Source organism: Chlorocebus sabaeus, chromosome 20 (genome assembly GCF_047675955.1).
Source record: "Chlorocebus sabaeus isolate Y175 chromosome 20, mChlSab1.0.hap1, whole genome shotgun sequence".
In the NCBI taxonomy this organism is placed as follows: Eukaryota; Metazoa; Chordata; class Mammalia; order Primates; family Cercopithecidae; genus Chlorocebus; species Chlorocebus sabaeus.
The window spans coordinates 4238666-4266332 of record NC_132923.1 but is presented as its reverse complement, the minus strand read 5'-3'; the positions used below and the strand labels follow the sequence as shown (position 1 = coordinate 4266332).

General features: G+C 38.1%; 2 protein-coding genes across 9 annotated transcripts in view; one reads left to right on the top strand and one right to left on the bottom strand.

Annotated features, from left to right (window-relative positions):
• Positions 1-27667, top strand: part of IFI16 (interferon gamma inducible protein 16) — a 41633-nt gene that overhangs the window by 9764 nt on the left and 4202 nt on the right. Inside the window, exons 6-8 of the mRNA XM_007976589.3 lie at positions 557-745; positions 13123-13290; positions 25787-25954. Of these exons, the coding sequence (XP_007974780.3) occupies positions 557-745; positions 13123-13290; positions 25787-25954 (525 nt within the window). The remainder of the gene's footprint in view (positions 1-556; positions 746-13122; positions 13291-25786; positions 25955-27667) is intronic.
• The window catches only part of AIM2 (absent in melanoma 2), a 137589-nt gene continuing 135789 nt past the window's right edge, over positions 25868-27667 (bottom strand). For all 8 annotated transcript variants that reach the window (XR_012089911.1, XR_012089912.1, XR_005240275.2 and 5 more), the window contains one exon: positions 25868-25988. The gene's annotated coding sequence lies outside the window, so the exon portion shown is untranslated. The remainder of the gene's footprint in view (positions 25989-27667) is intronic.

The following is a 27667-nucleotide window of genomic DNA, read 5'->3' as shown; positions in this document are numbered from 1 at the left end:
TTCTTATAAACCCAATTCTAGAATGATGAGTAATAGTGAAAAGCTGGAATGTTTGAGCTCAAGGACTTGGTTTCAGGAGGGGGTACAAATATTGAAAGAGACTCAATAAATGCAGAAGGTAGAAAAAGTAATTAGAGAGTTACTAAAAGCTTGCTTTTTCTTACAGATTCCTCATCATTCACTGAATAAATAGTTGTAGCAGATATCCATTCTTTTTGCATAGGGCCAGGGACCTAAAAAGGCTATCAGAGATTTCAGCTTCCTCGGTATCAAGGTGCTATGGGAAGCATAGCTGCCCTGGAGGTGAAAGCAGTAGAAATTTGGAAGAAAACTCATTGTTCTAGAACTCTCATAGAAATACCTCAGATAGGAAAGACTTAAACAAAAAGGATACTGAGGGAGGGCTCTCTGCAAAGATCTGGCCTAAGATATATGCATATCTGTACTAGGAGTTGCTGTCCTGCATCTTGTTTAACTCTCTTACAAGGGACTAAAGTCCATATGTGGTTGTTATTAATTACATTCTCAGGAACAGAATATTAATTTTCTGTTACAGAAAACAGTAAATCAGAAGACCACAATCTATGAAATTCAGGATGACAGAGGAAAAATGGATGTAGTGGGGACAGGACAATGTCACAATATCCCCTGTGAAGAAGGAGATAAGCTCCAACTTTACTGCTTTCGACTTAGAAAAAAGAACCAGATGTCAAAACTGATTTCAGAAATGCATAGTTTTATCCAGGTAAGAATTAAATAGGCAAATATTAGTTTTCCAAAGTGGAAATGATTTGCTGTAAGTTTTGGTAAAAACAAATTTGTAGGTTTTTTTACAGAGTTCAGCAGGAGGCATGAGAAAACAGATGTTCTCCTTGTACTCACATTTACTTTTTTAAATTTTTTTTTTCTGGATGGAATGATATGATAGGAAGGATACATTTTTAAAAAGAAAGAAAAGCTGAACTTTATTGAAGAAATTAAACTCTGAATTTTATATAAACTTTTAAGTGATTGTAGGGTTGGGATTTAAAATTACATGTTCTCCATTTGTGAATTCGAAAACGTCGTGTGTGTGTATGTGTGTGTGTGTGTGAGATACTTTCTAGTTTGTAACATTAAAATACACATATGTGTGTATTTAGTGATCTATAAAAATACCTAGTCTGAAAATTAAAATTATTTGCAGTGATCAAAATTATGTCCCACTGACAAAGTTGTATACAAAGGAGGCTCTCTAATTTGTTAATTTGAATTCAAATATTAACCTGTTAAGTTTCCTTACAGTACATGATTTTACACTGTTGCCATTTTGAATGTTTTTAATTATTTATTTCAGTAGGTTTTTGAGAAACAGGTGGTGCTTCGTTATAGGAATAAGTTCTTTAGTGGTGATTTGTGACATTTTGATACACCCATCGTCCAAGCAGTGTACACTGTACCCAATGTGTAGTGTTTTATCCCCCACCCCCTCCCACTCTTTCCCTTGAGTCCCCAAAATCCACTGTATCATTCTTATGCCTTTGTGTTCTCATAGCTTACCTCCCACTTATGAGTGAGAACATACAATGTGTGGTTTTCCATTCCTGACTTACTTCACTTAGAATAATGGTCTCCAATTCCATGGTTGCTGTGAATGCCATTAGTTTGTTCCTTTTTGTGGATGAGTAATAGTATACATTAGTATATTGTATAATAGTATACAATAGTATACATGGTGTATACATACCCCATTTCTTTATCCATTTGTTTACTGATGGGCATTTGGACTGGTTCCATATTTTTGCAATTGTGAATTGTGCTGCTGTAAACATGCATATGCAATGATCTTTTTTTGTATAATGACTTCTTTTCCTCTGAGTAGATACCCAGTAGTGGGATTGCTGGATCAAATGGCAGATCTGCTTTTCAGTTGTTTTTTTTTTTGTTTTGTTTTGTTTTTTGAGATGGAGTCTCGCTCTGTCGCCCAGGCTGGAGTGTAGTGGCGCGATCTTGGCTCACTGCAAGCTCCGCCTCCCGGGTTTAGGCCATTCTTCTGCCTCAGCCTCCGTAGTAACTGGGACTACTACAGGCGCCCACCACCCCGCCCGGCTAGTTTTTTGTATTTTTTAGTAGAGACGGGGAGTTTCACCGTGTTAGCCAGGATGGTCCCGATCTCCTGACCGCTTGATCCGCCCGTCTCGGCCTCCCAAAGTGCTGGGATTACAGGCTTGAGCCATCGCGCCCGGCCAGCTTTTCAGTTCTTTAAGGAATCTGTACACTGTTTACTACAGTGGTTTTACTAGTCTACATTCCCACCAGCAGTGTAGAAGTGTTCCCTTTTCGCCACATCCATGCCAGCGTCTATTTTAACAATTTTTTTGATTATGGTCATTCTTGCAGGAGTAATGTGGCATCATTTTGTGGTTTTGATTTGCATTTCCCTGATCATTAGTGATGTTGAGCGTTTTTCTTTACCTTGTTGGCTATTTACATATATTCTTTTGAGAATTGAATATTCACGTCCTTAGTCCACTTTTTGATGGGATTGTTTGTACTTGAAATGCTTGTTCCCCGGTGCCATAAAGAAATAGTATTTGAATATAAATTTAATTTTTTCAACAAGGCCATTTTTATAGTTTTTGTAGAAAGGGTACAGTTTTGCCACAAGAGTATACCAAACAAAGGAGACAAGGTCATTTATAACCTGAGGCATCCACCCTACTGCGGCGTTCAGTTTCCATTGGCTAGAACGGGACTTCACATTCTGTATTTGTCCCAACTGGCTAGCAACTTAGAACTTTTTAAAAGAGGCAAAGGCAGAGGAGAACAAAGGAAGGTGGAAGTAACTTGTGGAATGTTGAGAAAGGTAAAAACGCCTTTAAATAAGGAAGAGGAACAGGCTATGACCTAATGCTTGTTTGGATCAGTATAAGCATGTTAGGTCAAATATTTAGGCTAAATTGTGGGAGCTAAGAACATAAAGTACATTGATTTTTTAATTACAGCTAGTAGATATTTAAGAATGTTAGCACAGGTCTTTGAATACATTTTGCCTTTAAGAGAAGTTATTATTTATTTCTAATTAGATGGGGAGGAAAGTTTTTGAGGAGGAACCTCTACTTTTTTTATAATTTCCCCTCTTTTTATTTCATAATTCTTCTTTAAACTTGTTTAATATGTTTTGACTTAATTGTTTTGTTTGTCCTTTTAAGAGAAGTCATTTTTCAGAATAGGGTGGAGGAGAGTTAGGAGCTGCCTCTGTAAGAGTAGCAGAGATAAGTTTTTGTGTAAAGTTTCGAAGGCAGTGAATAATATAACACCCTACAAGAATAAGTACACCAATAACAAGAGCGAACAAGGTGAGAATTGAAGTTAAAAATTTTTTTAGCCACTGAACCAATGTTTTATGATTTTAGAAAAAGGGTTATTTATTTTAGAATTGTTGGCAAGTTTATTGGATAGGGCCGTTAATCCTTGTAACACTTTTGTTATAGTTTTATCGGGGCAGTATTTTTAGGAACAAAGGTATAACATTGAGTTTTAATTATGACCCAAATATCTTCTTATTTTGGTAATATTATATTTAAAGCTATTTTATTTTTCTAGGCCATCTGGCTGGTAGGTCCTAATTGCTTAGCTTTCTCTTTGATGGCGTCCTCAGTGTAATTTATGAATCGTTGCTGATCATAATAGATACAGTTTATTTAGTCTACTTTTTAAAAAAATTTATAGTTACTTACCAGAACAACGTGGATTTAGATTCTGCAGCTATTTGATTTTGTGCTTTACACTTATTTGGCACTTCTCATAGGACCTTAATAGCATTATGTAAACCTAAGGATTAAAGGACTCATGAGGAGTTTCCTTTGGCCTGCCGTGTCTTGTTTTTCCTTTTTTTATTTTAGACTGGTGAAATACCAGGGTGAAGGGGATAGCCAATTGATTAGAGCATAAGTACTGCTCCAATTATTTGGCAGAGTGTCTAGTAAAGGTCCTCTATAATACCACCATACATTTGCTTGGGGATGGCTAAGTGTGGACTGATGGACAAGCTCTTGGAAAGGCTTGAGCTCCTTGCATCCTTTTATGCTTCTAAGGAACACCAGATTTTCTTCTTGCCATGAGAGGCAACTAATAAACCTGGCATTCAGAGGTGGAAGCCAGACTGCCCTTGGGAATGGACCCCCAGGGTGTTGAATTTCAGGAAATAGCAGATAGAGAGCTCGGCATGATGGATTAGCCTAAGCCGTGGGATTTTGCAAGACAGCCACCATACAGTCCATTTCTGGTCGATGAGGAGACCATCCGAGTAGAAAGGGGATAATCTGAACCTCTGGCCTTCCATGCATACAGGCGTAATAATCATTTTTGTTTAAAGTGCAAACAGAATATTTAATTCATTCCAGCCAGGCATTTGCATCTTGATATATTGTCTTGATGACTAAAGTCTGTCTTAGATCTCTTATTTTTACAACAGACACCCTAGTTTTATTATTAGATATAGGAGCAATCGTTGTGGGATCTAGAACAGAGCCTACTGAAGAAGGGGAAGATGGGGGAATCACGCTTATTTAAAAAATACCTAGGGGGTCTTTTTCATTTATGTTAATCCCCGTACCATAGAAGCGACTAACGGCAGGTCTAGAGTTAGTTAAGGTGGAGGTGGTGATAAAGAGAAGGACAGGGTTACATTGATAAGGTTGCCAGTTAGAAGGGGTAGCCCTTTTAGTGAAGTAGATGAAGGGTTTTAGATCTGCACAAACCTTTTTTGTGGAAGTATAACTTTGCTCTTGAGTAGTTTAAAGGATGTAGTCCCATTTATTACAAGGTTTCCAGGCTGTAGGAGCAGAAAATCAGTGTCTTGGCTGCAGGTGATCACAACGTTGAGTGCTATGGGTAACTGTCAATTAGAGGACTGGGACATAAATATTTGTGTGGAAAGGCTAGCTGGAAATCTTTTTTATTTCCACAAAGTATGACAAAACAAGCATTAAAGGCAATGGTCTAAGTTGAGTTAGACTTAGTTACATTTATAACAAAGGAGCTAACAACAAATTTTAAAAAGAAAAAATCAATATAAAAGATATATTTAAATGAAACTTTCTTTAACTTTAACTTAGTAGGGCTTAATCTTAGTACGGTAACCCATAATTCTAACGAAGAAGATGTTTTCTTGACTCGAATATCATGGGTCTGTTCTTCCTCAGCTGTGCAGACGGCAGTCTCAGTGGTTAACAACATAAGATAGGGTCTTTCCCAGGATGGCTCGAGTTTGTTTTTTTTTTCTTTTTTTTTTTTATCTTTTAATAAGAACATGGTTTTCAGGCTGGTGCTGGTGTACTGGAAATTCTAGGGGTAGTACCTGTGCTAAAAGCCTTTTAGTTCTGAGGGAAAAGAAAGTGGAAAATAAGTATATAATTTTTGTTGCATATCCCAGGGCTTGAAGCCCCATGGTGACACCTTCCGCTCCATCCTTGCTCAGGGCTGCCCAAAGATTGCTGCGGCCCTGCCCCCTCTTGAGGTCTTGGCCTTCTTGTGGCCTTCACCACCCCTGCGTGCTATGGCCTTGGGGATGAGGGGCGTTGTGACTTACCCGGCCATCCTTGGGACTTAAAAAAAATAAACACCATTTTATATTTGACTATTTTTTGTGTACTTTTATACTAAATAAGTTAAATTTTACCTTTATAGTAATGTGCTATTAATGTTAAATTTAATTTTAATAAAATCTTGTAGACGTCATTTATTCAATTTTAATGTCTGACTATAAAGTAAAACTTTTATAGACTCATTTTAATTTTTTATATTTGTTTTTTTCTTACTGATTTGTTTGAGTTCTTCATAGATTCTGGACACTAATCCTTTGTCAGATACATAGATTGTGAATATTTTCTCCCACTCTGTGGGTTGCCTGTTTACTGATTGTTTCTCTTGCTGTGCAGAAGCTTTTTAGCTGAATTAAGTCCCATCTATTCATCTTTGTTTTTGTTGCATTTGCTTTTGGGTTCTTAGTTGTGAAGTCTTTGCCTAAGCGAATGTCTAGAAGGGTTTTTACGATGTTTCTTCTAGAATCTTTATGGTTTCTGGTCTTAGATTTAAGTTCTTGATCCATCTTGAGTTGATTTTTGTATAAGGTGAGAGATGAGGATCCAGTTTCATTCTTCTACCTGTAGCTTGCCAATTATCCCAGCACCATTTGTTGAATAGGATGTCCTTTCCCCACTTTATGTTTTTGTTTTCTTTGTCAAAGATCAGTTGGCTATAAATATTTGGGTTTATTTCTGGGTTCTCTATTCTGTTCCATTGGTCTATATGCCTATTTTTATACCCAGAACCATGCTGTTTTGGTGACTATGGCCTTATAGTATAGTTTGAAGTCAGATAATAGGATTCTTCCTGATTTCTTCCTTTTGTTCTTTTTCCTTAGTTTTGCTTTGGCTATGTGGGCTGTTTTTTGGTTCCATATGAATTTTAGGATTTTTTTTTTCTAGTTCTGTGAAGAATGATGGTGGTATTTGGATGGAAATTGCATTGTATTTGTAGATTGCACTTCATCAGGTGTATGTATATGCCAAAATTTATCAGATTTTATACTTCCAATGTATGCACTGTGTTACATGCCAGTTATGCCTCAATAAATCTATTTTAAAAACATCAGGAAAATGTGTCCTGTTTTCTTCTTTTGTTTTTTTGTTTTGTTTTGTTTTGTTTTTAACGAAGTCTCGCTCTTGTCCCCCAGGCTGGAGTGCAATGGCGCGATCTCGGCTCACTGCAACCTCTGTCTTCTGGGTTCAAGTGATTCTCCTGCCTCAGCCTCTTGAGTAGCTGGGATTACAGGTGCTTGCCACCACGCCCAGCTAATTTCTGTATCTTTAGTAGAGACGGGGTTTCACCATGTTGGCCAGGCTGGTCTCAAACTCCTGACCTCAGGTGATCCACCTGGCTCAGTCTCCCAAAGTGCTGGAATTAGAGGCGTGAGCCACCATTCCCGGCCAGTATGGTCATTTTCACAATATTGATTCTACCCATCTCCGAGCATAGGATGTGTTCCATTTGTTTGTGTTGTCTATGATTTCTTTCAGCAGTGTTTGTAGTTTTCTTTGAGAGGTCTTTCACTTCCTTGGTTAGGTATATTCCTAAGTGTTTTGTTTTGTTATTTTATTTTATTTTATTATTTGCAGCTATTGTGAAAGTGGTTGAGTTCTTGATTTCATTCTTAGCTCGGTTGCTGGTGGTGTATAGCAGAGCTACTGATTTTCATACTTTAATTTTGTATCCTGAAACTTTGCTTGAAACTTTGCTGAATTCGTTTACCAGTTCTAGGAGCTTTTTGAATGAGTCTTTAGGGTTTCCCAGGCATATAATCATATCATCAGCAAACAGTGACGGTTTGACTTCCTCTGTACCGATTTGGATATCCTTTATTTGTTTCTTTTGTCTGATGCTCTGGATAGGACTTCCAGTACTATGTTGAATAGAAGTGGTGAGAGTAGTCATCCTTGTCTTGTTCCAGTGCATTCCAGGGGGAATGCTTTCATTTTTCCCTGTTCAGTATAATGTTGGCTGTGAGTTTGTCATAGATGGCTTTTATTACCTTAAGGTGTATCACTTCTATGCCAATATTGCTGAGGGTTTTAATCATAAAGTGATGCTGGATTTTGTCAAATGCTTTTTTTATGTGTGTCTACTTAGATGATCAGGTGATTTTTGTTTTTAATTTTATTTGTGTGGTGTATCACATTTATTCACTTGTGTGTGTTAAACCATCCCTGCGTCCCTGGTATGAAACCGACTCGATCGTGGTGGACTATCTTGACATGCTGTTGGATTCTCTTAGCTAGTATTTTGTTAAAGATTTTTGCATCTATGTTCATCAAGGATATTGGTATGTAGTTTTTTTGTTGTTGTCATTATGTCCCTTCCTGGTTTTGGTATTAGGGTGATACTGGCTTCATAGAATGATTTAGGGAGGATTCTCTCTTTCTCTATCTTGTGAAATAATGTCAATAGGATTGGTACCAATTCTTCTTTGAATGTCTGATAGAATTTAGCTGTGAATCCATCTGGTCCTGGGCTTTTATTTATTGGAAATTATTTTTTATTACCATTTCAATCTCACTGCTTATTATTGCTTCATTCAGAGTTTCTATATCTTCCTGGTTTAACCTAGGAGGGTTGTATATTTTCAGGAATTTATCCATCTCCTCTAGGTTTTCTACTTTATGCACATAAAGATGTTCATAGTACCCTTGAATGATCTTTTGTATTTGTGTGATATCAGTTGTAATATTTCTCATTTTGTTTTAAATTGAACTTATTTTGATCTTCTCTCTTCTTTTCTTGGTTAATTTCACTAACGGCCTATCAATTTTATTTACTTTTTCAAAGAATCAGCTTTATGTTTCATTTATCTTTTGTGTTGTTCTTTGTTTGTCTGTCAGAATTTCATTTAGTTCTGCTTTGATCTTTGTTATTTCTTTTCTACTGCTGCTTTCTGGTTTGGTTTGTTCTTGTTTCTCTGGTTCCTTGAGATGTGACTCTAGATTATCTATTTGTACTCTTTCAGGCTTTTTGATGTAGGCATTTAATGCTATGAACTTTCTTCTTAGCATCACCTTTGTTGTATCTCAGAGGTTTTATAGGTTGTGTCTCTATTATCGTTCATTTCAAAGAATTTTTTAGTTTCCATTTTGATTCATTATTGACTCAATGATCATACGGGAGCAGGTTATTTAATTTCTGTGTATTTGCATGGTTTTAAGGTTCCTTTTAGAGTTGAGTTCCAATTTTATTCCACTGTAGTCTGAGAGAGTACTTGATTTTTTTTAATTTTTGAGACTTGTTTTGTGGCCTATTATATGGCCTATCTTGGAGAATATTCCATGTGCTGATGAAAAGAATGTATATTCTGCAGTTGTTGGGTAGAATGTTCTGTAAACATCTGTTAAATCCATTTGTTGTAGGGTATAGTTTAAGTCCAAAAATTTTTGTTTGTTGACTTTCTGTCTTGATGACTTGTCTAGTACTTTCAGTGGAGTATTGAAGTCAACCAGTATTATTGTGTTGCCATCTATCTTATTTCTTAGGTTTAGTAGTAATTGTTTTATAAATTTGGGAGCTCCAGTGTTAGGATTGTGACATTTTCCTGTGGGACTAGTTCTTTTAGCATTATATAATGTCCCTCTTTGTCTTTCTTAATTGCTATTGCTTTAAAGTTTGTTTTGTTTGATGTAAGAATAGCTACTCCTGCTCCCTTTTGGTGTCCTTTTGCATAGAGTATCTTTTCCTACCCCTTTACTTTATGTTTATGTGAGGCCTTATGTGTTAGGTGAGTCTCTTGAAGACAGTACTTAGTTGGTGAATTCTTACTCATTTTGCCATTCTGTACGTTTTAAGAGGAGCATTTTGACCATTTACATTCAGTGTTAGTATTGAGATGTGAGGTACTATTCTATTCTATTCTATTCATCATGCCATTTGCTGCCTGAGTATCTTACTTTTTTAATAGTGTGTGGTTGTTTTATAAGTCCTACAACATTTATGCTTTAGATGTTTTATGTTCTTTTTTGGTGTATTTTAAGGATTCATTTCAAGATTTAGAGCTCTTTTCAGCAGTTCTTGTAGTGCTGTCTTGGTAGTGGCTAATTCAGCATTTGTTTGTCTGAAAAAGACTTGATCTTTCCTTCATTTATGAAGCTTAGTTTCACTAGATACATATTCTTGGCTGATAATTGTTTTGTTTAAAAGGCTAAAGATAGTACTCCAAACCTTCCTAGTTTGTAGGGTTTCTGTTGAGAAATCTGCTTTTAATCTGATAGGTTCCTTTATAAATTACCTGATACTTTGCTTCACAGCTCTTAAGATTCTTTTCCTCATCTTGACTTTAGAATGCCTGGTGATTATGTGCCTAGGTGATGATCTTTTGGCAATGTATTCCCTGGGTGTTCTTTGAGCTTCTTGTATTTGGATGTCTAGATCTCCAGGAAAGTCAGGGAAGTTTTCCTCAATTAATCCCTCAAATATGTTTTTCAAACTTTTAGATTTCTCTTCTTCCTCGGGAACACCAGTTATTCTTAGGTTTGGTTGTTTAACAGAATCCCAAACTTCTTGGAGGCTTTTTCATATATTTTTTTTTTTTTTTGAGACAGACTTTCACTCTTGTTGCCCAGGCTGGAGTGTAATGGGGCGATCTCGAATCACTGCAACCTCCACCTCCCAGGTTCAAGCAATTCTCCTGCCTCAGCCTCCGTAGTAGCTGGGATTACAGGTGCCTGCCACCATGCCCAGCTAATTTTTTGTATTTTTAGTAGAGACGGGGTTTCACTATGTTAGCCAGGCTGGTCTCGAACTCCTGACCTCAGATCCACCTGCCTCAGTCTCCCAAAGTGCTGGGATTACAGGCGTGAGCCATTGTGTCCAGCAACTTTGTTCATTTTTAATTCATTTTTCTTCATCTTTGTCAGATTAGGTTAATTCACAAACCTTGTCTTCAAACTCTGAAGTTCTTTATTCTACTAGTTTGATTATATTGCTAAGATTTTCCAGTGTCTTTTGGATTTCTCCAAGTGCGTTCTTTATTTCCAGAAGCTGTGATTTTTTCTTTTTGTTTTTTTACGCTATCTATTTGTTTGGATATTTTTCCATCCATGTCCTGTAACAATTTTTAAATTTATTTAAGTTGGTACACCTTTTTCTGGTGCCTGCTTGGGTAGTTTAATAATCAACCTTCTGAATTCTTTTCTGGCAATTCAGAGATTTCTTCTTGGGTTGGATCCATTGCTGGTGAACTAGTATAATCTTTTGGGAGTGCTAAAGAACATTGTTTTGTCATACCAGAATTGTTTTTCTGCTTCCTTCTCATTTGAGTATACTGTATCAGAGGAAACATCTGGGACTCAAGGGCTGCTGTTAGGATTTTTTTTGTCCCACAGGGTGCTCCCTTGATGTAGTGCTCTCCCCCTTCCCCAAAGGATGGGGCTTCCTGAGAGCTGAACTACAGTGATTGTTATTTCTCTTCTGGATCTAGCCACCCAGCAGATCTACTGTACTCCAGGCTCCAGGCTGGTACTGGGTAGTGTCTGCAAAGAGTCCTGTGATGTGGTTCGTCTTCAGGTCTCTCAGCCATGGATATCAGTACCTGCTCCAGTGGAGGTGGCAAGGCAGTGAAGTGGACTCTGTGAGGGTCCTTGGCTTTAATTTTGTTTATTGGGATAGTTTTGTGTTGGTTGCCCTCCAGCCAGGAGGTGGAGGTGTTAAGAGAGCATCAGCTGCAATGGTATAGGGAGGATACAAGCTTGCCCTAGGGTCACTTGGATAAGATTTGAGTTTCTCAGGTGGTGGGTGGGGCCTCAGAGCTCCCAAGAGATTCTGTCCTTTGTCTTCTGGCTACCAGGGCAGGTAGAGAAAGACCACCAGGTGCGGGCAGGTTCAGATTCCCCTTGGACAGGGATGGCTGTGCCTGCTGTAGGGGATGGGGTGTGATTCTCAGGCCAATGGATTTATGTTCCCAAGGGGATTATGGCTGCCTCTGCTGTGTCATGCAGGTTGCCATGCAAGTGCTGGAAAGCTGGCAGTTACAGGCCTCATCCAGTTCCCACACAGCCTGAAAGGCCGATCTCACTCCTCCCGTGCCCCCACCAACAGCACTGAATTTATCTCCAGACAGCAGGTGAGCAGAGCTGAGAATCTGCTACCAACCTCCCCGCCGAGAAAGCAAGCAGGGCTTTCTACCTGCCCTGGTAGCCAGAAGACAAAGGACATAATCTCTTAGGAGCTCTGTGGCCCCACCCACCACCTAAGAAACTCAAATCTTATCCAAGTGACCCTGGGGCAAGCTTATATCCTCCTTGTATTATTGCAGGTGATGCTCTCTTAAAAGCTCCACCTCCTGGCTGGAGGACAACCAACACAGGGAGGTTTCAAGCCTCCCTGCCTGCCGTGGCTTCTGCGCTGGTGTCTGCACTCCCAGTTCACCCCCTCCCCTGGGTTCTGTCCAGGAAACTGTTCCATCAAAACTTCAGCTGGAAGTTTTCTTCTCCCTGTGGTCTTTCCCCAATTCCACTGGCAGCCCTCCTGAAGGACCTTTGTGAGACAAAGTCAGAAATGACTTCCCTGGGAACTGAGAGAGCCCACAGGGCTCTTCCTGCTACTTCCTGTATCCCTGAATTTTGCTCAGCTCTCTAAATTCACCTCAGCTCCGGGTAAGGTCAGATCCTTCTCTCATGATCTAGACCTTCAGGTTCCTCACTGAGGATGTATGTTCAGGGTTGGATGATCCCCTTTCACACTTCCACACTTTGGGCACTCATAGTTTTTTGGCTGTCTCCTGGAGCCTGCAGCAGCAATCCATTTCCTTCAAAGATGCCATTTTGAATATCCTCACATTTAAATAGAAAAATCTATTAAGATATATTAAGAGAATGATGTTCCTAATAGGTTTCAAAAGGATATAAAACCCATGGTAAATAATAAAATATTTGAAGAAATTAGGAGGGTGGGGAACCAATATAATGCCGTGGTCAAAAGCAAGGGCTTTGCAGTAGGATAGACTTGGTCCACATCTGGCACATTAGTTTCCTGATATTGGGAAAATAGCTTAAATATTTCTCATAAGATTGGTTTAAAAATTAAATGAGATAATGGATATACATTTCTTATTCCATTGCCTTGTACGTTATGGAAAATCAACATGCAATAGGTCCTATTGCTCGAAGCAAGATAAAGACGAGCATTGGAAAGATTTCTAGGGAGAGAAGACATCACATGCAAATGTTAAAGTGTGAAACAGCATAGTGAGTTCTGTATAACATTGGTATATGTAGAGGTATAGGAAAATGATGCAAGACAGGTAAAAAGCAGCCCTCCAACAAGCTGGCTTTTGTCATAAAGACAGAAATGGAGTCTCCAATGTAAAAATATCAGTAAGTAAATATTGAAAGATTTTAGGAAGAAGAATGCTTGATCGTTTCACATTTCAGCAAAAAAAATTCTGACAATTGCCTGGAGGGATACATTAGAGAGAGACCATGTTTGGAAGTAATGAGACCTATTAGTATCTAATAAAAGATGGTATTCTCACAAATGAAAAGATGTTGTGCTTCTTCTAATATTGAAAACCATTAAACAAAAAATGAATACTTTCAGGTAAAGAAAAAACCAAACCCAAAAAACAATGACCCCAAGAGCATGAAGCCACCCCAGGAGCAGAGTCAGCTTCCAAATCCTTCAGAGGCCAGCAAAACCTTCCCTGAGAGCCATCTTCAGACTCCTCAGATGCCGCCAACAACTCCATCCAGCAGTTTCTTCATCAAGGTACAATTTCCTGAGTCCCATACCTCATTTCTCCCTATCATAATTTACAGGGATCATTAGGCTGTTGGAAGAGCTACTGCTGTAATCTCTGTCTACAATCTTGGTATGAAATTATGCCACTCAATCATTTGTTGAATTCGTACAGTGAGATAGCACGACATCATAATCTTTACTATCTAAAAGGCATTCATTTATATAGTGATTTCTAACTTTAAGAGGATTATTATCTTGTATTACTCCCATTGTAGAGAGGGTAAGAGAGAATGGCCAGGCAAGCAGAGATGAAGACAAGAATGTGTTCAGATCCTACATTCCAGTTCCTTTTACCCATTTCCTCTTTGCTTATTAGTAATATTTCTGATTTTACTTTCATAGTTCCAAGTTCCTACCCCCATTACATATTTTGACACATGCTATTTTCTTGATGGGTATCTATTTCTCCTATATCATCACTGGTGGGAATCTCCTCAAATTTTACGTGCCAACTTAAATTTTTTTCCTCTGGCAAGTTCTCACTGATACAAGATACTGGAACTGATGAGTCCTCCCATTCTTTGCTTTCACAGGGTTTCCTGTTAATGAGATTAAATTACTAATTTCATAGATGTGAACAGAGACTTACTTCATAATGTGTTCTCCATACTTCCTTGATCTGAGATTTTCCTTAACAGGGTCAGCATCGCTCAGGTTATATCTGTGGACCAGAGAAAACCTACAAATTCAGCCTAGAACATGGAGCAACAATGACTTTAATAATTCTGTTTCTACTTTTTGAGCGCTTAACTAGATGTTGGTTCTCACGTGTTGTTCCTGATGTACATTATCTCATTCTCTCTTCATAACCATTAGGAGGAGGCTAATTCTGCCCCAATTCACAGAGAAGAAAATAGAGGTACACAAAGGTTAAAAATCTTCCTCAAGCCTTCAAAGAAAGTTAAGAGTCATTATTCGTATCCAGTCTTATGTAAACCCAAAACTTGAAAAATTAATGATTATATATGGCTATAGATGAGGAATTTATATATGCCATGTCAGTAATTTATTTATTGGCTGCACAATGGTTGCATAGCACACACTTTGCAAACCTTCTGATAACAAACGTGGTGACCAGTGGTGATCAGAGTGTGTTCTAATAAGTAAACCACTCTCCAGAAGTAGAATCCTTTCATTCGCCTTTCTAACAGAGTGCATTTTCTATATTACATAACTGAATGACAGAAGTGATAGAACTATGGAAATTAAACTAGTATTAATAAATTTTTTAAAAGATTTAAAAATAGTGAAAATAAAGGAAGTTATACTTCCTTGCCCTCGGTAAAGAGTATTTTTTTAAAAATCACTTACTTGGTAATGCTAAGGTAAGTTCTTGCATATTTCTAAATACATTTGAGAACTTTGAAGGATTCTAGCTGGCTGATGCAGACTACAAAACAGCAGAATTCTGCATCTGCAATTGTGAATTTTAAAGAATCTTTCTAGCAAAGTGATGATCAAAACATCTAAAGCAACATAGAGAAAGAGTAATTTTATCAAATAAAATTTATGTGATTAAGTTTCTCACTATTAATTAAGTATATTCATTGAGACCTTACTAGTCTCTGTGTCTTTTGATGTTTACAAGGTATGCATTCATGAAGTGCTTCCTGACTCAAGAGGATTACTGTCTTTTGTTGATCTAGGTTTGGAGAGAGATTGTGGGGAAGTAGCCAGATGGAGGAAGATGAATACAAGAATATGTTCATTATCTTTATTCCAGTTACCTTTCATCCTTTCACTTTGTTCATGACCACATTCCAGGTTTTATTTTAAACTATCCATGGTCTTTTCCAAATCAGAAGCTTTGACATATAGATTGCTTCTTTTGCTGGGATCACTTTCTCCAGTCTCTTCTCTAACTCAACTCTCCACAGGCCCTAGCCTAAATCCCTTCCTAGAGCAAGTCCTCACTGGCACCCACAGTTCAGATTAGATGAGATCCTCCCATTTTTGGTTCTCTCTGGTTCTCCATTTATGAGCTCTCCTAGCTCCCTTTACCTTTCCTAATAGCATTTAAACAATTGGAATGTGGGAGTGATTTTCTCCTTTTCTATGCCATAAGCTCAGATGGTAGGTAGCATCTACCCCAGAAGAATACAATACAAGAGGGGGAAAAGTCAGTTCATGCTATGTACATCAATTCTTATTCCAGATTACCTTTTGCTCAGCAGTGATATGACCCTTGTAGTCACCTGCACTGAGGGTCCAGAAGCTTGAACCTGTGGTGAAGGGGCAGGAAACTTGGAGGAAAAGCAAAAGGAATTAAATCATTATTTTTTACAGTTGTTTCTCACCCAAGCCCCAAGCTGCATTCTGACCCAGCGGCAGATACCTGCAGCCACCACATACACATCCTGGAAGAGAAGTTTCCTATATTTAAGGATTCTCTATTTTGATTTTTTTGTTTGTTTGTTTTCATTGTTGTAATCTTTAGTTAGCTTCAAAAAGTTGTATTTCCCTCCATAGTTTATGCAGGTGTTGTTTGAAGAACAGAACCTGCGCCTTTTTGCCATCTGGGCACAGGTTGCTATGGAACGAGCCCTTGCTCAGTCATTGCAACCTAAGATCCATTTTATTTGTGCCTTTTCAATGACTTAAGTGGCATCTCCAAACAACTATGCTTTTATCACTCATATTTCTTTGAAAGGATTATGTGAGAATTTCTAAGTCCCACCTGCTAAAATATGAATCGCAATCCTTGCTACAGCTGTACAAATGATTGTGCTGTATGTGAACTTCCCTGGAGCACAGGAATCCCAGGAGGATCATATGCCTTCATGGCAGCCATATATTCTTGGGTGTCCAGCTATCGCCTGTAAATACAGTGTCTGTCTAACTACTTTCGTGGTGACTCCCCAGATGAGCATAGTCTTGTTCCACTGATCATCGGGTTTCCTCAGATTTTCTCTATGGTATATGTTCTATATTCATTGAGATTTAAAACTAGCAGCCTATTCTTATCATTGATTTTCTTTTGTTCTGTACACCTAAAGCAAGAAACACAAATTGACATGAATCAGGAGCAGGGATGGGAAGGGAGATAATTAGTCTGAGAAAAAAATTACATAGTGATTTAAAATATTATTCAACCAAAGATTATATTTTTCACATCTAATTCTACTCTTGTTACGGGACTGTTTAACTGAAATGAATCTGAGAAGATAATACTCCAAGGTGTTCTTGCCAATAAGTGGCAGAAATGAATAGAGAAGTTCCTTTAATAAAAAGCTTCCCATACCAATTCAATCTAAGGTTTCTGTCAACAAGGTAAACAGAATATGAGACAGCAGTCAATCAGAGCACACATACAAATCCCTGCAGAGACAGGGTAATAACAGTAACAGAAAGTGTATTTCTACTTTTTAAGCACTTACTAGGTGCTGGTTTTAAAACCTGTGTTCTTTATGTATATTATTACATTCTTTCCTCATAACAGTCATGATTGATGCTATTCTCAGCCCTCATTTTACATAAGAGACAACCAAGGTAGAGTTTTAAAATATTCCCCAAAATTCACAGGCAGTGAGTGTGCTAAATGTAAATTATGTGCACTTTATGTACTTTTTCTTATCCATTCTTCCTTACATCACCCAGGTGATGTTATTGTTAGTCACATTTCACATTTCTTAACACCAAGGATCTTAGAGGTCAAAACTTTACTCAAGATAATAATGATTTTTAGTGTTAGAGCCAAGATTCAAATCCAGCCTTAATGAACTCTAAAGCTTCAGCATTTGATGATCACATATTGCTTCCAAAGTCAGAATATAGATGTTGAACTGTCTCATATATTTACATATATTTAAAATTAGACATTGTTTTTGTTTGGATTTGTTTTCATAATCTAGTTTCTGCAAGGCTCCTAAGGAAAAATTACATGCTGTAAGTCTCTGTATCATCCTATGTTTTACATTGCCATGTTAAGACCCCTGTGTTCATCTGCACCCAATAATCAGATGCTGTATCTTCAGTGGAAGTCAAAAGAAAAATTAGATGACAATTTTCCAAGCTAGTGTCTCATCTGGGTGCCAATTGCACCGTGACCACACTGTTTTCTAATCACTCGTCCCTGTGTACCAGTTGAAGACAGGTCTCCCATGTACAGAGTTCTCAGTTTTTCATGTTGTTTCATTGTTGTTATTGTCCTGACTGGTAAATTTCAAAATTTATATTTCCCTATATACTTTCTAAGAGTTTTATATGTCGTATAGTGCTACCTATAATGCCTCTTTGCCATCTTGCTTCTGGTGGATAGATAGAGGCTGTGCCTAGTGAAGTCATTATCCGCTCTGATCTTCTCTGCTATTTTAAGGACAAAATTGGACATCTCAGGACAGTCAGTTTTCTGATGCATAATGACTTAAAGAAAGTTCCCAATTGCCTAAATATGTAATACAGCAGTTTCTGCAGCCATTGGAATCATTATGCTGTGCCTAAAGACTCTAGGACAGGGATTCTAGAAAGAAGCACATGTCTCCATGGCCACCAATGCTTAATAACACAATGCATTACTTCTGCTTTGGTGACCAGCCCACAGGTTGTGTCACCACTCACTCTAAGATTGACCAGCTGAGCAGGAAAGCGTTGTCCTTACTCATCATGGTTTCTCCCAAAGATCTTGTGTATGATATTGGTTCATTGTGCTTTTGGATTCAAAACGTGAAGAAGACAGAAGCATGACCTTTAGTCATGACTCCTCTGAAGCATAGATCACATAATGGCCTGAATCGTGATCGGGTATGGTAGCAGGGATTAATTACTATGAGATAAACAATCAGCTACTGTATTAAAATATTACTCAACCAAATCTATGATTTTAGGCATGCAAATTCTGCTGAAATAATGATAATATTTGTTTCAACTTATTTTGAAAAGAAAATTACTCAAGACAGTTTTATCAATGATATTAAGCTGCCACATTGTACAAGGGAATAAAGAGGCTTTTTTGGTAATCCTCCTATACCTCCTCAATCAGGAGCTCCCTATAACTGGGTCAACATAAAGCATTAAATATCTTTGAACAGGGCAGACATTAAAAAAAAAACCTGCACAGAACATAAAATAACAATGAAAATATTTTTCCGCTTATTGAGCGTTTATTAGATGCTGGTCTGTGTTCGTTACAAAATTATGTCATATATTCGTCATTGTATCTCCATAAAGATAAAATTTTTATCTCATTTCACATATGACAATCATGAGATATCAAGAGGTTAAAAATACCATTCAGGCTAATGAAAACAGTGTTAGAGTAAGGATTCATATCCAGCTTTAGTCAACTAAAAAACTTTGGTAATTATGCAAATATATTTCTTCCAGTATGGGATCATATATATTAAAATTTCAGCCATATATCCACAAATATTCATATATGTAGTGCTGAATTTTGCATTTGTTTTCATAATCCAGATGCTACAAGCCAGAATAAGGTGCATAAGGGGCCTATAGGGTTGGGTGTTCGAAGCTGTAATCAACAAGCAGGTTTTATAGCCCTTTTTTCAATCTATTTAAGGACCAGAGAAATATATTTTATAGATGAGTCTCTATATATTGGAGATGGGTCTCACTCTATTGCCTAGGCTGGAGTGCAGTGACTCAATCAAAGCTCACTGCAACCTCAAACACCTGGGCTCAAGGGATCCTCCTGCCTCAGCCTCTCAAGTAGCTGGGGCTAAAGGTGCACGCTACCACGCCTGGCTAACTTTTAAAAATGTTTTGTAGAGATGAGGCCTCACTATATTGCCCAGGCTGATCTTCACCTCTTGGTCTCAAGTGATCCTCCTGCCTCAGCCTCCTGAATTGCTGGGGTTACATGCGTAAGCCACTGCATGCAGCGTAAATGTTCTTAAAAGTCTTTCATTAGTGACATTAGAGGAAGTCACACATGATTTTCCCGACACCCTCTATCCTTACTTTAACAAGATGTAAAAAGACAGGTGCTGGGAATGTCCTAGTGGAATCTGGAATTATCCTGATTACTGTCGGGAATCCTGAAGGATTCTGAATATCTGATGCACACCACAGGACCAACAGAATTCCGCCCCTGGAACTGTGCTTTCAGGGAATGCTTCCAGCAAAGGGAGGATCAGTGTGCCCAAACAACCAACACATGAGTTTCCTGGAACCTGAAGTGCAAATTACAGAAGTCAATTTGTGTATTTGCTTGATGAGAATAGCTTCTATCACTTTAGTTAATGTTGTTCTGAAATTTGCTGCCCTTATAAACTGGGAGGGTTATTTAGCAAAAATAACCTCAATGGACAGGCTTAACCAAGTTGGCCTAGATGAATTTTCAACAGAAATAGAGCCAGGACCCAATCACACACTAATAAAATTTCAACCAACAGGATGAAGGCTATAATACTGGCTTGTGAGTGTACAGTTGAAGGAGTTAGGATATCTAAATTTACACTCTTCTTCCATAGAAAATACCAGACAGATGACAGCGAGAACAGAATAAAAAGAAAAATAAGAAAACCAAACATATATAGATGTAGACATGGATATATTAGGTTTTTGTTTGTTTGTTTGAGGTAGAGTCTCACTATCACCCAGGATGGAGTGCAGTGGCATAATCTCGGCTCACTGCAAACTGTGCCTCCCGGGTTCAGGTGATTCTCCTGCCTCAGCCTCCCAAGTAGCTGGGACTACAGGTGTGCACCACCATGCCTGACTAATTATTGTGTTTTTAGTAGAGGCGGGGTTTCACCATGTTGACCAGCCTAGCCTTGAACTCCTCACCTCAGGCGATCCTCCCGCCTCAGCCTCCCAAAGTGTTGGGATTACAGGTGTGAGCCACTGTGCCTGGCCGGGTTCTATCTCATTCTGAAAACCACAAGACAGAAAAAACTCAATCTTTTCCTGAGAACATGGAAGCCAGAATCACCCCAATTGATGACTTCAATAGAATAAAGTCTTCTCAAGACTTGAGACTGCATCTGCAAACTTCTGGCTTCAGGAAACCTCCAGGAGTGAGCCATCCTCAGACTTCACAGAGAATTATGTAAACCCCATCTAGCCATTTCTTAGCCAAATCACTAGCTTACTATTATCATTTGTGCCTCCTCAAAGGCATATTTGCATTGTATAATGCAATGGAAACCATTGCTGAAGAGGTACAAATTGGTACAAGCATTTTGAAAACCAATTTGGTGCTATCTTAAACCTGAAAACATGCATACTTGCCAATGCTGCAAATCCAACTGGGCATATGAATGAATAAAATGTATACAGATAGTCACAGCAGCATCACGTGAACTGGAAAAACCTTGGAAGAACCCATAACCTACGTCAAGAGAATGAGTAAATTAGGGAACATGATGTTGAATTGGACTTAAACAAGCTGCAGATGCATGCATCACAGATGCATATGAGGCATATAATAATTGGAAAAAGCAAGTCACAGTAAATTTTAAATAGTATAATAACATTTTTGTAAACTCTGAAACTAATAAAACTAATATCATATTGCTTGAGAATAAATGCCTTGTGTAGTAAAAGCTATTTTTAGAGCTATTCATCATGACTCAAGACTGCCCTTACCTCTGGGAGCTAAAGCTGGTGGAGGATGCGTTCAGAGAGAAGCATGTTGGTAATCTTTTCTTTCTTAAATTGTTTGAGTGTTTTCATAGCTACTCATGCTACCAAGTATGTAGTTTTAAATGCTGAACAAAAAATGTTGTGTTCTAAATTTAGAAATGTACTCCTTTCAATAAGATTCCATTACTACATGTAGCATACTTAAATAGAGAAACATTTTTAATAAAATGATTTTCATCTTACCTTGATCTGGGGTATCCATCAACAGAGTCAACATAAAGCATGGAAAATGTGTGCATCAGGCAGAAATTCAAATACTGCACAGGCCATTATTAACAATGACAATAATTATATTTTTGCTTATTGGGCATTTACTAGGGTCTAGGCTCTAAGCTTATTAGCTATGTATATTATGTAACTTATTCTTCATTACAACACCATAAATATGATATTGTTAGTCTCAATTCATATATGAGAACACTAGCATTCATAGTTTTGGAATAATGTTTCTTCCAATGTGAGAGAGATTTAAAATTGTCTCTAGTATGTTTATATGTATGTGTACACTAACATTTCAGAATAGACTATGTCAGGCTTGGGTTTGTTTAATAGTCTGAACTCTGCAGTCTTTCAGTGATGGAGGAGATGCACGAGAGTGGTTAGAGGCTGTTCTCATCAGAGAGCCACAGCACTGCAGCAGGCTCCTGCAGCCCTCTCACCTACCACTTTTTCAGCAAATGGTGCAATAGAATTATATTAGTGAAAGCCAGAAGTGAGAAAAACAATGACAAATGGACATCACATGTAAATGGTTAGAAATGGGTTTTCACTATTATAATTAATGGTAGTCAAAGTATATGATTTTGCAACACTCTGTCCTCACTTGAACAAAGTACAAGAAACAAGCTACTGGGAATTCTCCAGATGGAACCTGGAACCCCTCTGATTTTGATTGAGAATCTTGACGATTTCAGTTTGCCTCATGTAGACAGCAAGGGCAACATAATCCTGCCTCTGGAACTGTAGCTTCGAGAGAATCCTTGCAGCAAACATCACTTTGCTGAACAAAATGATGGAGATGTTGGTGTATTAGAGCCTGAAGAGCAGATAGCTGCTACCTGCATGTGTACTCATTTGATGAGACAGGTTTACCTACAAATACTCCTCAGTTTGGTTGATTTTCCTCTGAATCATCCTCCCCTCATCACCAGGGAGGATTATCTACCAAAAAATGACACTAAGAGGTGTGCTTTAACTAAGCGGTCTCACATCAGCATACAACACAGATAGATCCAAGAATCTAAGACCAGTGAAAGAAACTACAGTCATCTGAGTCTTGACCATTTCGGACTGAAGACCATAATCCTGGTCCTGTGTGTGCTGAAATGTGGGCTGAGGAAACTAAATGTCAGTATACTATACAGAGACATTAGCAGAGGGAAGAGCCTATAAAAAGGGAGATTTTGAAAAAATCATATATGGAGTCCATACCTACTTGATAATAGTTCAAACCCATTTTTTTTTTATCTTCTACTTCAAAGACATAAGTGAATATCCCTGGAAAATTCTGATTTCTCATACCTACTTGCTTAAAAGGGACACGTGATGTTTTCTTAGGTCGAACCCTTCTAAAATAAGCAATGTGTCCATTCCTGTAGCCATAGGAGTTATTCTGCTGCACCTAAACCTCCGTTAGCTTAGGAATCTCAGCCAGGATCATATGTCTTCTACCTCCAATACAGCCATTTTCCTCTGGTATCCAGCCAGCCCCGTAGGAGGCAAAACCTGTCTGACCACTTGCTACATGATCCAGTAGCTCTGCAGGAAATCTTTATTCTTACTGATAATAGGTTCTCTCACAAATTTTGTGTGTGATACGGATTATTCCTGGTTTTGATTAGAAACCAGAAGCATAACTTTTTATATTTGATATCTTCTGCCATGTCTCCCTTAAAATAAACAACACAAAATGGTCTGAAATATGAATAGGAATAATTGCTATTTTTTCTGAGTAATAATTCCCCCAGTATTACTATACCAATGTGTTCCTCCTCTACATTCCAGTTTCTTTTCAATCCTTTCTCTTTTGCTGTCTTACCATATATCAGAGTTTAGTTTCAGTATCCATGCTTTTAACCACAGCAGGGGTTTTGATATTTCCTTTGATGTCAGATTTTTCCATCTCAGTTCTTTCCCCAAATATCTTCAACCACAAGGTACCAGTCTAATCTATTCCTTGAGTAAGTTCTCACTAATACCCTCCTCCCAGAATAGATCTTATTTTCCCACTGTTTGCCTTCATATGTACCTTTCTATTTCTTTATAGCATTTATCATAGCTATAATAAACCTATGACTTCCTTCCCTACTCAGCAATAAATGTAGGTTATAGGTACCCTTTCCTAGGGGAAGACAACACGGGTGGGAGAGGGAGTTTACACTTGTGTGTATCAACTCTTATCCCAGCTTGTCTTTTGTTCTGCCCTGATATCACCCCCTGTATTACCTACAATCCAGCGCTATGGGGCCTATACCCAAGGCGAATGGGCAGGGAAGGAATGGGCAGGGAAACACTGACCCACAGCAACTTGAGGGATAGGAAACTCTAAGATTTACATTACTATTCTCCAATGTCGTTTCTCGCCCAAGCCCCAAGCTGCCCCTGGCCCAGGTTGCAGACCTCAGCACCACTCCACACACATCAGTTGAGGACAGGCTTTCTCCATGCAGGTTTTCTCAATTTTTATACAGTTGTTTTTTTAGTTATTAATTTCAAGAATTCATATTTCCCCTTATATAGTCTTTCCTGGTTCTTTGTGGGCAGAGCTAGCTGCTTGTAACTGTTGCCATCTTGGGACTTGCCATCAAGGCCACAGGTAGAGCCCATGTGTAGTCATGAAAACCTCAGGCCCACTGTCTCTCTGTTACTGCAGTGACATACATGGACATCATAAGACAACTACTCTGTCCATGCATACTGGCTTGGAACTTTCTAAGACCTTGCCTGCCTAAATAGGCAGCACAGTCATTTCTACTTGCATAGGAATCATTCTGCCTCTTTGAAAGCACAGGATCTGAGGCAGACTCATCCACCTAAACATGTAGTCATTTCTTCTCTGGGATCCAGCCATCTTCACAGGAGGCCCGCAAAAATGGTGTCTGACCAGTCAGTCTGTGATTCACTATGGAACCCGGAAATCCTTGCTCTTATATATTGCAGCTTCTCCCAAGTAGTTTTTCTATAATAGAGTTCCTTTTGACTTTTTAATTCAAAGCCAGAAATAGATTATTATCTTTGATTTATGCTGTTAGGTATCCTGAAGTGAACAGCACAGAAGGGCATAATTCACGAACAGGGTAGGGTGGAGGAGGATTTACTCTGAGGGAAAACAAATGTTTGCACTTTTAAAATATTATTCAAACAAAGATTATAAATTCATCATCCAAGCCGGGCTATCATGATGACAGTTTAAGATTTCATTTATTTTTAAAAGATAATATCTCAAGACAATCTTGTCAATAAAATTACATTGCTACACATGGCAGATCTGAATAGAGGGGCTTCTCTCATATTATGCTTCCTATATTACCTCCATACAAGGTTTCCTTCAACAAAGGCATCATAAAACATGAAATATCTGCTCATCAGAGCAAACATGCAAACCCCTAATAGATCGTGGAAAAATAATAGCAACAAAGACTTATTTATTGAGCATTTACTGAGCTCTGGACTCTAAAGCCCATTCTTTGCACACTTTACCTAATTTATTGTTTATAACATCATACACAAATGCTATGGCTAGTCCCATGTCACATGTGAGAAAACTGAGGTGCAAAGAAATCTTCCTCGGGGTCATACAGATAGTATTAGTCAGGATTCAAATGCAGCCTTATTGAACTTAAAATGTTAACATTTAACATGTGAGCATTTAATGAGCATAGATTGAATCCACGGTAGGTGTGCAAATGTTAAAATGTCTGCAATTTATTTTTAATCAATTTTGAATATACAGTGTTTTGTTTGGGGTTTATTTCCATAGTCCAGGTGCTCAGTGGTGGTCAGAGACTGTTCTAATCAAGAAGCTGTTCTCCATGTGAGCTCACTACAAGCAGTTCTTTTGTGTACCTCTCTATCAACAATTGCCACTTAAAAAGTTAGTTTACTGAATGGCAAAACTGCTAAAAAAACATGTACCAAATTGGCCAAATAGGATGAATATTTTTTGGACTTCCATTAGTTTAATTAAAGGTAGTCGAAGTATGTGATTTTAGAGATATTCCCCAATCTTATTTGAAAAATGTATAAAAATGTAGCTAATGGGAATGCTTTAGGTAGAATATTAAATTGTTCTGAATGCAGCTAAAAACCCTGAAAGATTCTGATTGCCTGACCCACACCGTAGAGATCATAGAACCTTGCCTGAGGAATTGTGAATTTCAGAGAATCTTCTTGTTATGGCTATGATCAGAGCTCCCTAAAGATGGAGATCTGGTTTTCTTGTATGCTGAAGAGCACTTGAGAGAGACTGGTTTGTGTACCTAATTGATGAGAAAGGCCTAGTTAATAAATGTCCATAAATGTAGCCAACTTTATTGTAAGTCATGCTGCCCCCAAAATAGCCCTAAGAGTTGTACCTGACCAAATAACTTAGTCCAGTTTTACAGGACGTGAACACTGAGTATTCCATCCCCAAACAATGCAATTTCAGTTATCTGAGTTTTTAATCCTGATTGGGATGAGAGAAGGCTGAGTGATAGAAGTGTCTGAATATGTGCTATTACTCCTCCTCGAACTCAGGGAAAAAAAGAGAAACTGGCAAAGTGAACATCCTATTTAAAAAAGAAAAAAGGAAAAGATGTGTTTCATTTGATCTTGAAAAACGTTAACTAGAAAAAAAGAACAAACATCTATTTTCCTTTAGAAAAGTGAAGACACAATCACCAAAATGAATGACCTCATGAGGATGCAGATACTGAAGGAAAAGAGTCATTTTCCAGGACCATTCATGACCAGCATTGGCACAGCTGAGAGCCATCTCCACACTCCTCAGATGCCTCCATCAACACCAAGCAGCAGTTTCTTAACCATGGTACGAGTTCCCTCTTCCCAATATGTTCCCCTTGCTACAATATAATGACAAGGATTAACACAACCTTGAAAGTACTTCTCACCAATCCCCTACTACATACAATGCTTTATTTAACCAAATCAGTCATTTATTTATCAAGTGTGTATTTTGAGGTCCTATCCAAAATTAAAATTCTATTATTATCATCTCTATTCCATAGCAGGTATAATTAGATGTTTGTTTAATTTTATTTTTCTTTTGGCTTACACTTCTGTTTTTCCCTCAACACACCATGAAAATCATACCTTAAGGTAGAATAAGGTGGAAAGAAACAGAGCTAACCATAACACTATCACTGATTTTTTCCCTTTCATTTATTATAACTCAAACAATATCTTTAAAAATTTAGGAAAAAAAGATACATAAGCAAAAATAATTAACTTTTAACTATCAGAAATCTCTATCTAATGCCACATTTCAGTACATGGTCTTTCTGATTTTATACCTTTCATTATGTATATACAAAGAGTCTTATTTTCTGTCAGAGTAAATCACACTCATATATTTTTCCATAACCCACTTTTTAATTAATATATCTTGAACTGCCATTCAGTTATACAATATAGATTTAAATTATTTTATTGCACCAGAAAAATTGCAATTATTCCATACATTATCAAATGATCCTACATTATTTGGCTTTATGTTGTTTCCAGTATTCTGTGTATTTACAACGAACAGTATAAAATCACATGCCTCTCAGATCTTTCATTGTCCTCATAGTAGCTTTATAATTATTTCCTTACGTCCTGTGCACCTTGTGTCAGGGTACTGATGTCATGGCTGTTGTGAGGTGATTTGATACTGATTAACTTCATTGGGAATGGGTTTCCTAATGCTATGGAAAATTTGCCACACTGATGAGTTCATTAGAGTTAAATCCATCAGAGAGTTAAAGCCATCACTCACAGGTGGCCTATATAATCTTCCGAGTCAGGTCACACTGCTGGTCTGTGGAGGCAGCCATCCTGCCTCCATATTCTGGTCTCTAAGACTCCCTGGATCCCTTCTTGCCTCCATACTTCATCTTCCAGATCAGCAGCCTACCCTCCAATTCAAAATCCTCTTCTACAACTCAGAAATAGTGCAGGCCACTGTGGAGACAGGAGGTTAAAGAAAAGTCCCCTCCTGCCTAATTTTCCAAGTCCATGACTCTTTTTAGTTCCTGCCATTATTCAGATTGGACAGCCTCTAACCTGGGCCCCTTCAGATTAGGGAAGTTCATGGAGTCTTCCAGTGGCTGCCTCAATGATGTTTTTGCAACACAGTGCTGCTTCATTGGAAAGGGCTTTGTGATTTGGGTCTTTAAAATGCCCCTATCAACTAGAATGAGTTCCAACTGAAATCTCATGAAATCTAAGGTTTGTGATTGAGACTATTCCTTACTCTGAGTGCTATTAATAGTGATTTTTTTCTCTATGTTTATTTTTTTTGGTCACTGTCATATTAGGCAGGAGGGGACTTTTCTTTAACCTCCTGTCTCCACAGAGGTCTGCACTATTTCTGAGTTGTAGGAGAGCACTTTGAATTGGAGGGGCTGCTGAACTGGAAGAGGAAGTATTGAGGCAAGAAGGGATCAAGGGAGACCTAGTGACCAGAACATGGAGGCAGGACAGCTGCCTACACAGACCAGCAGTGCTCAATGTGACCTGACCTGGGTAGAAAGGAGTAAAA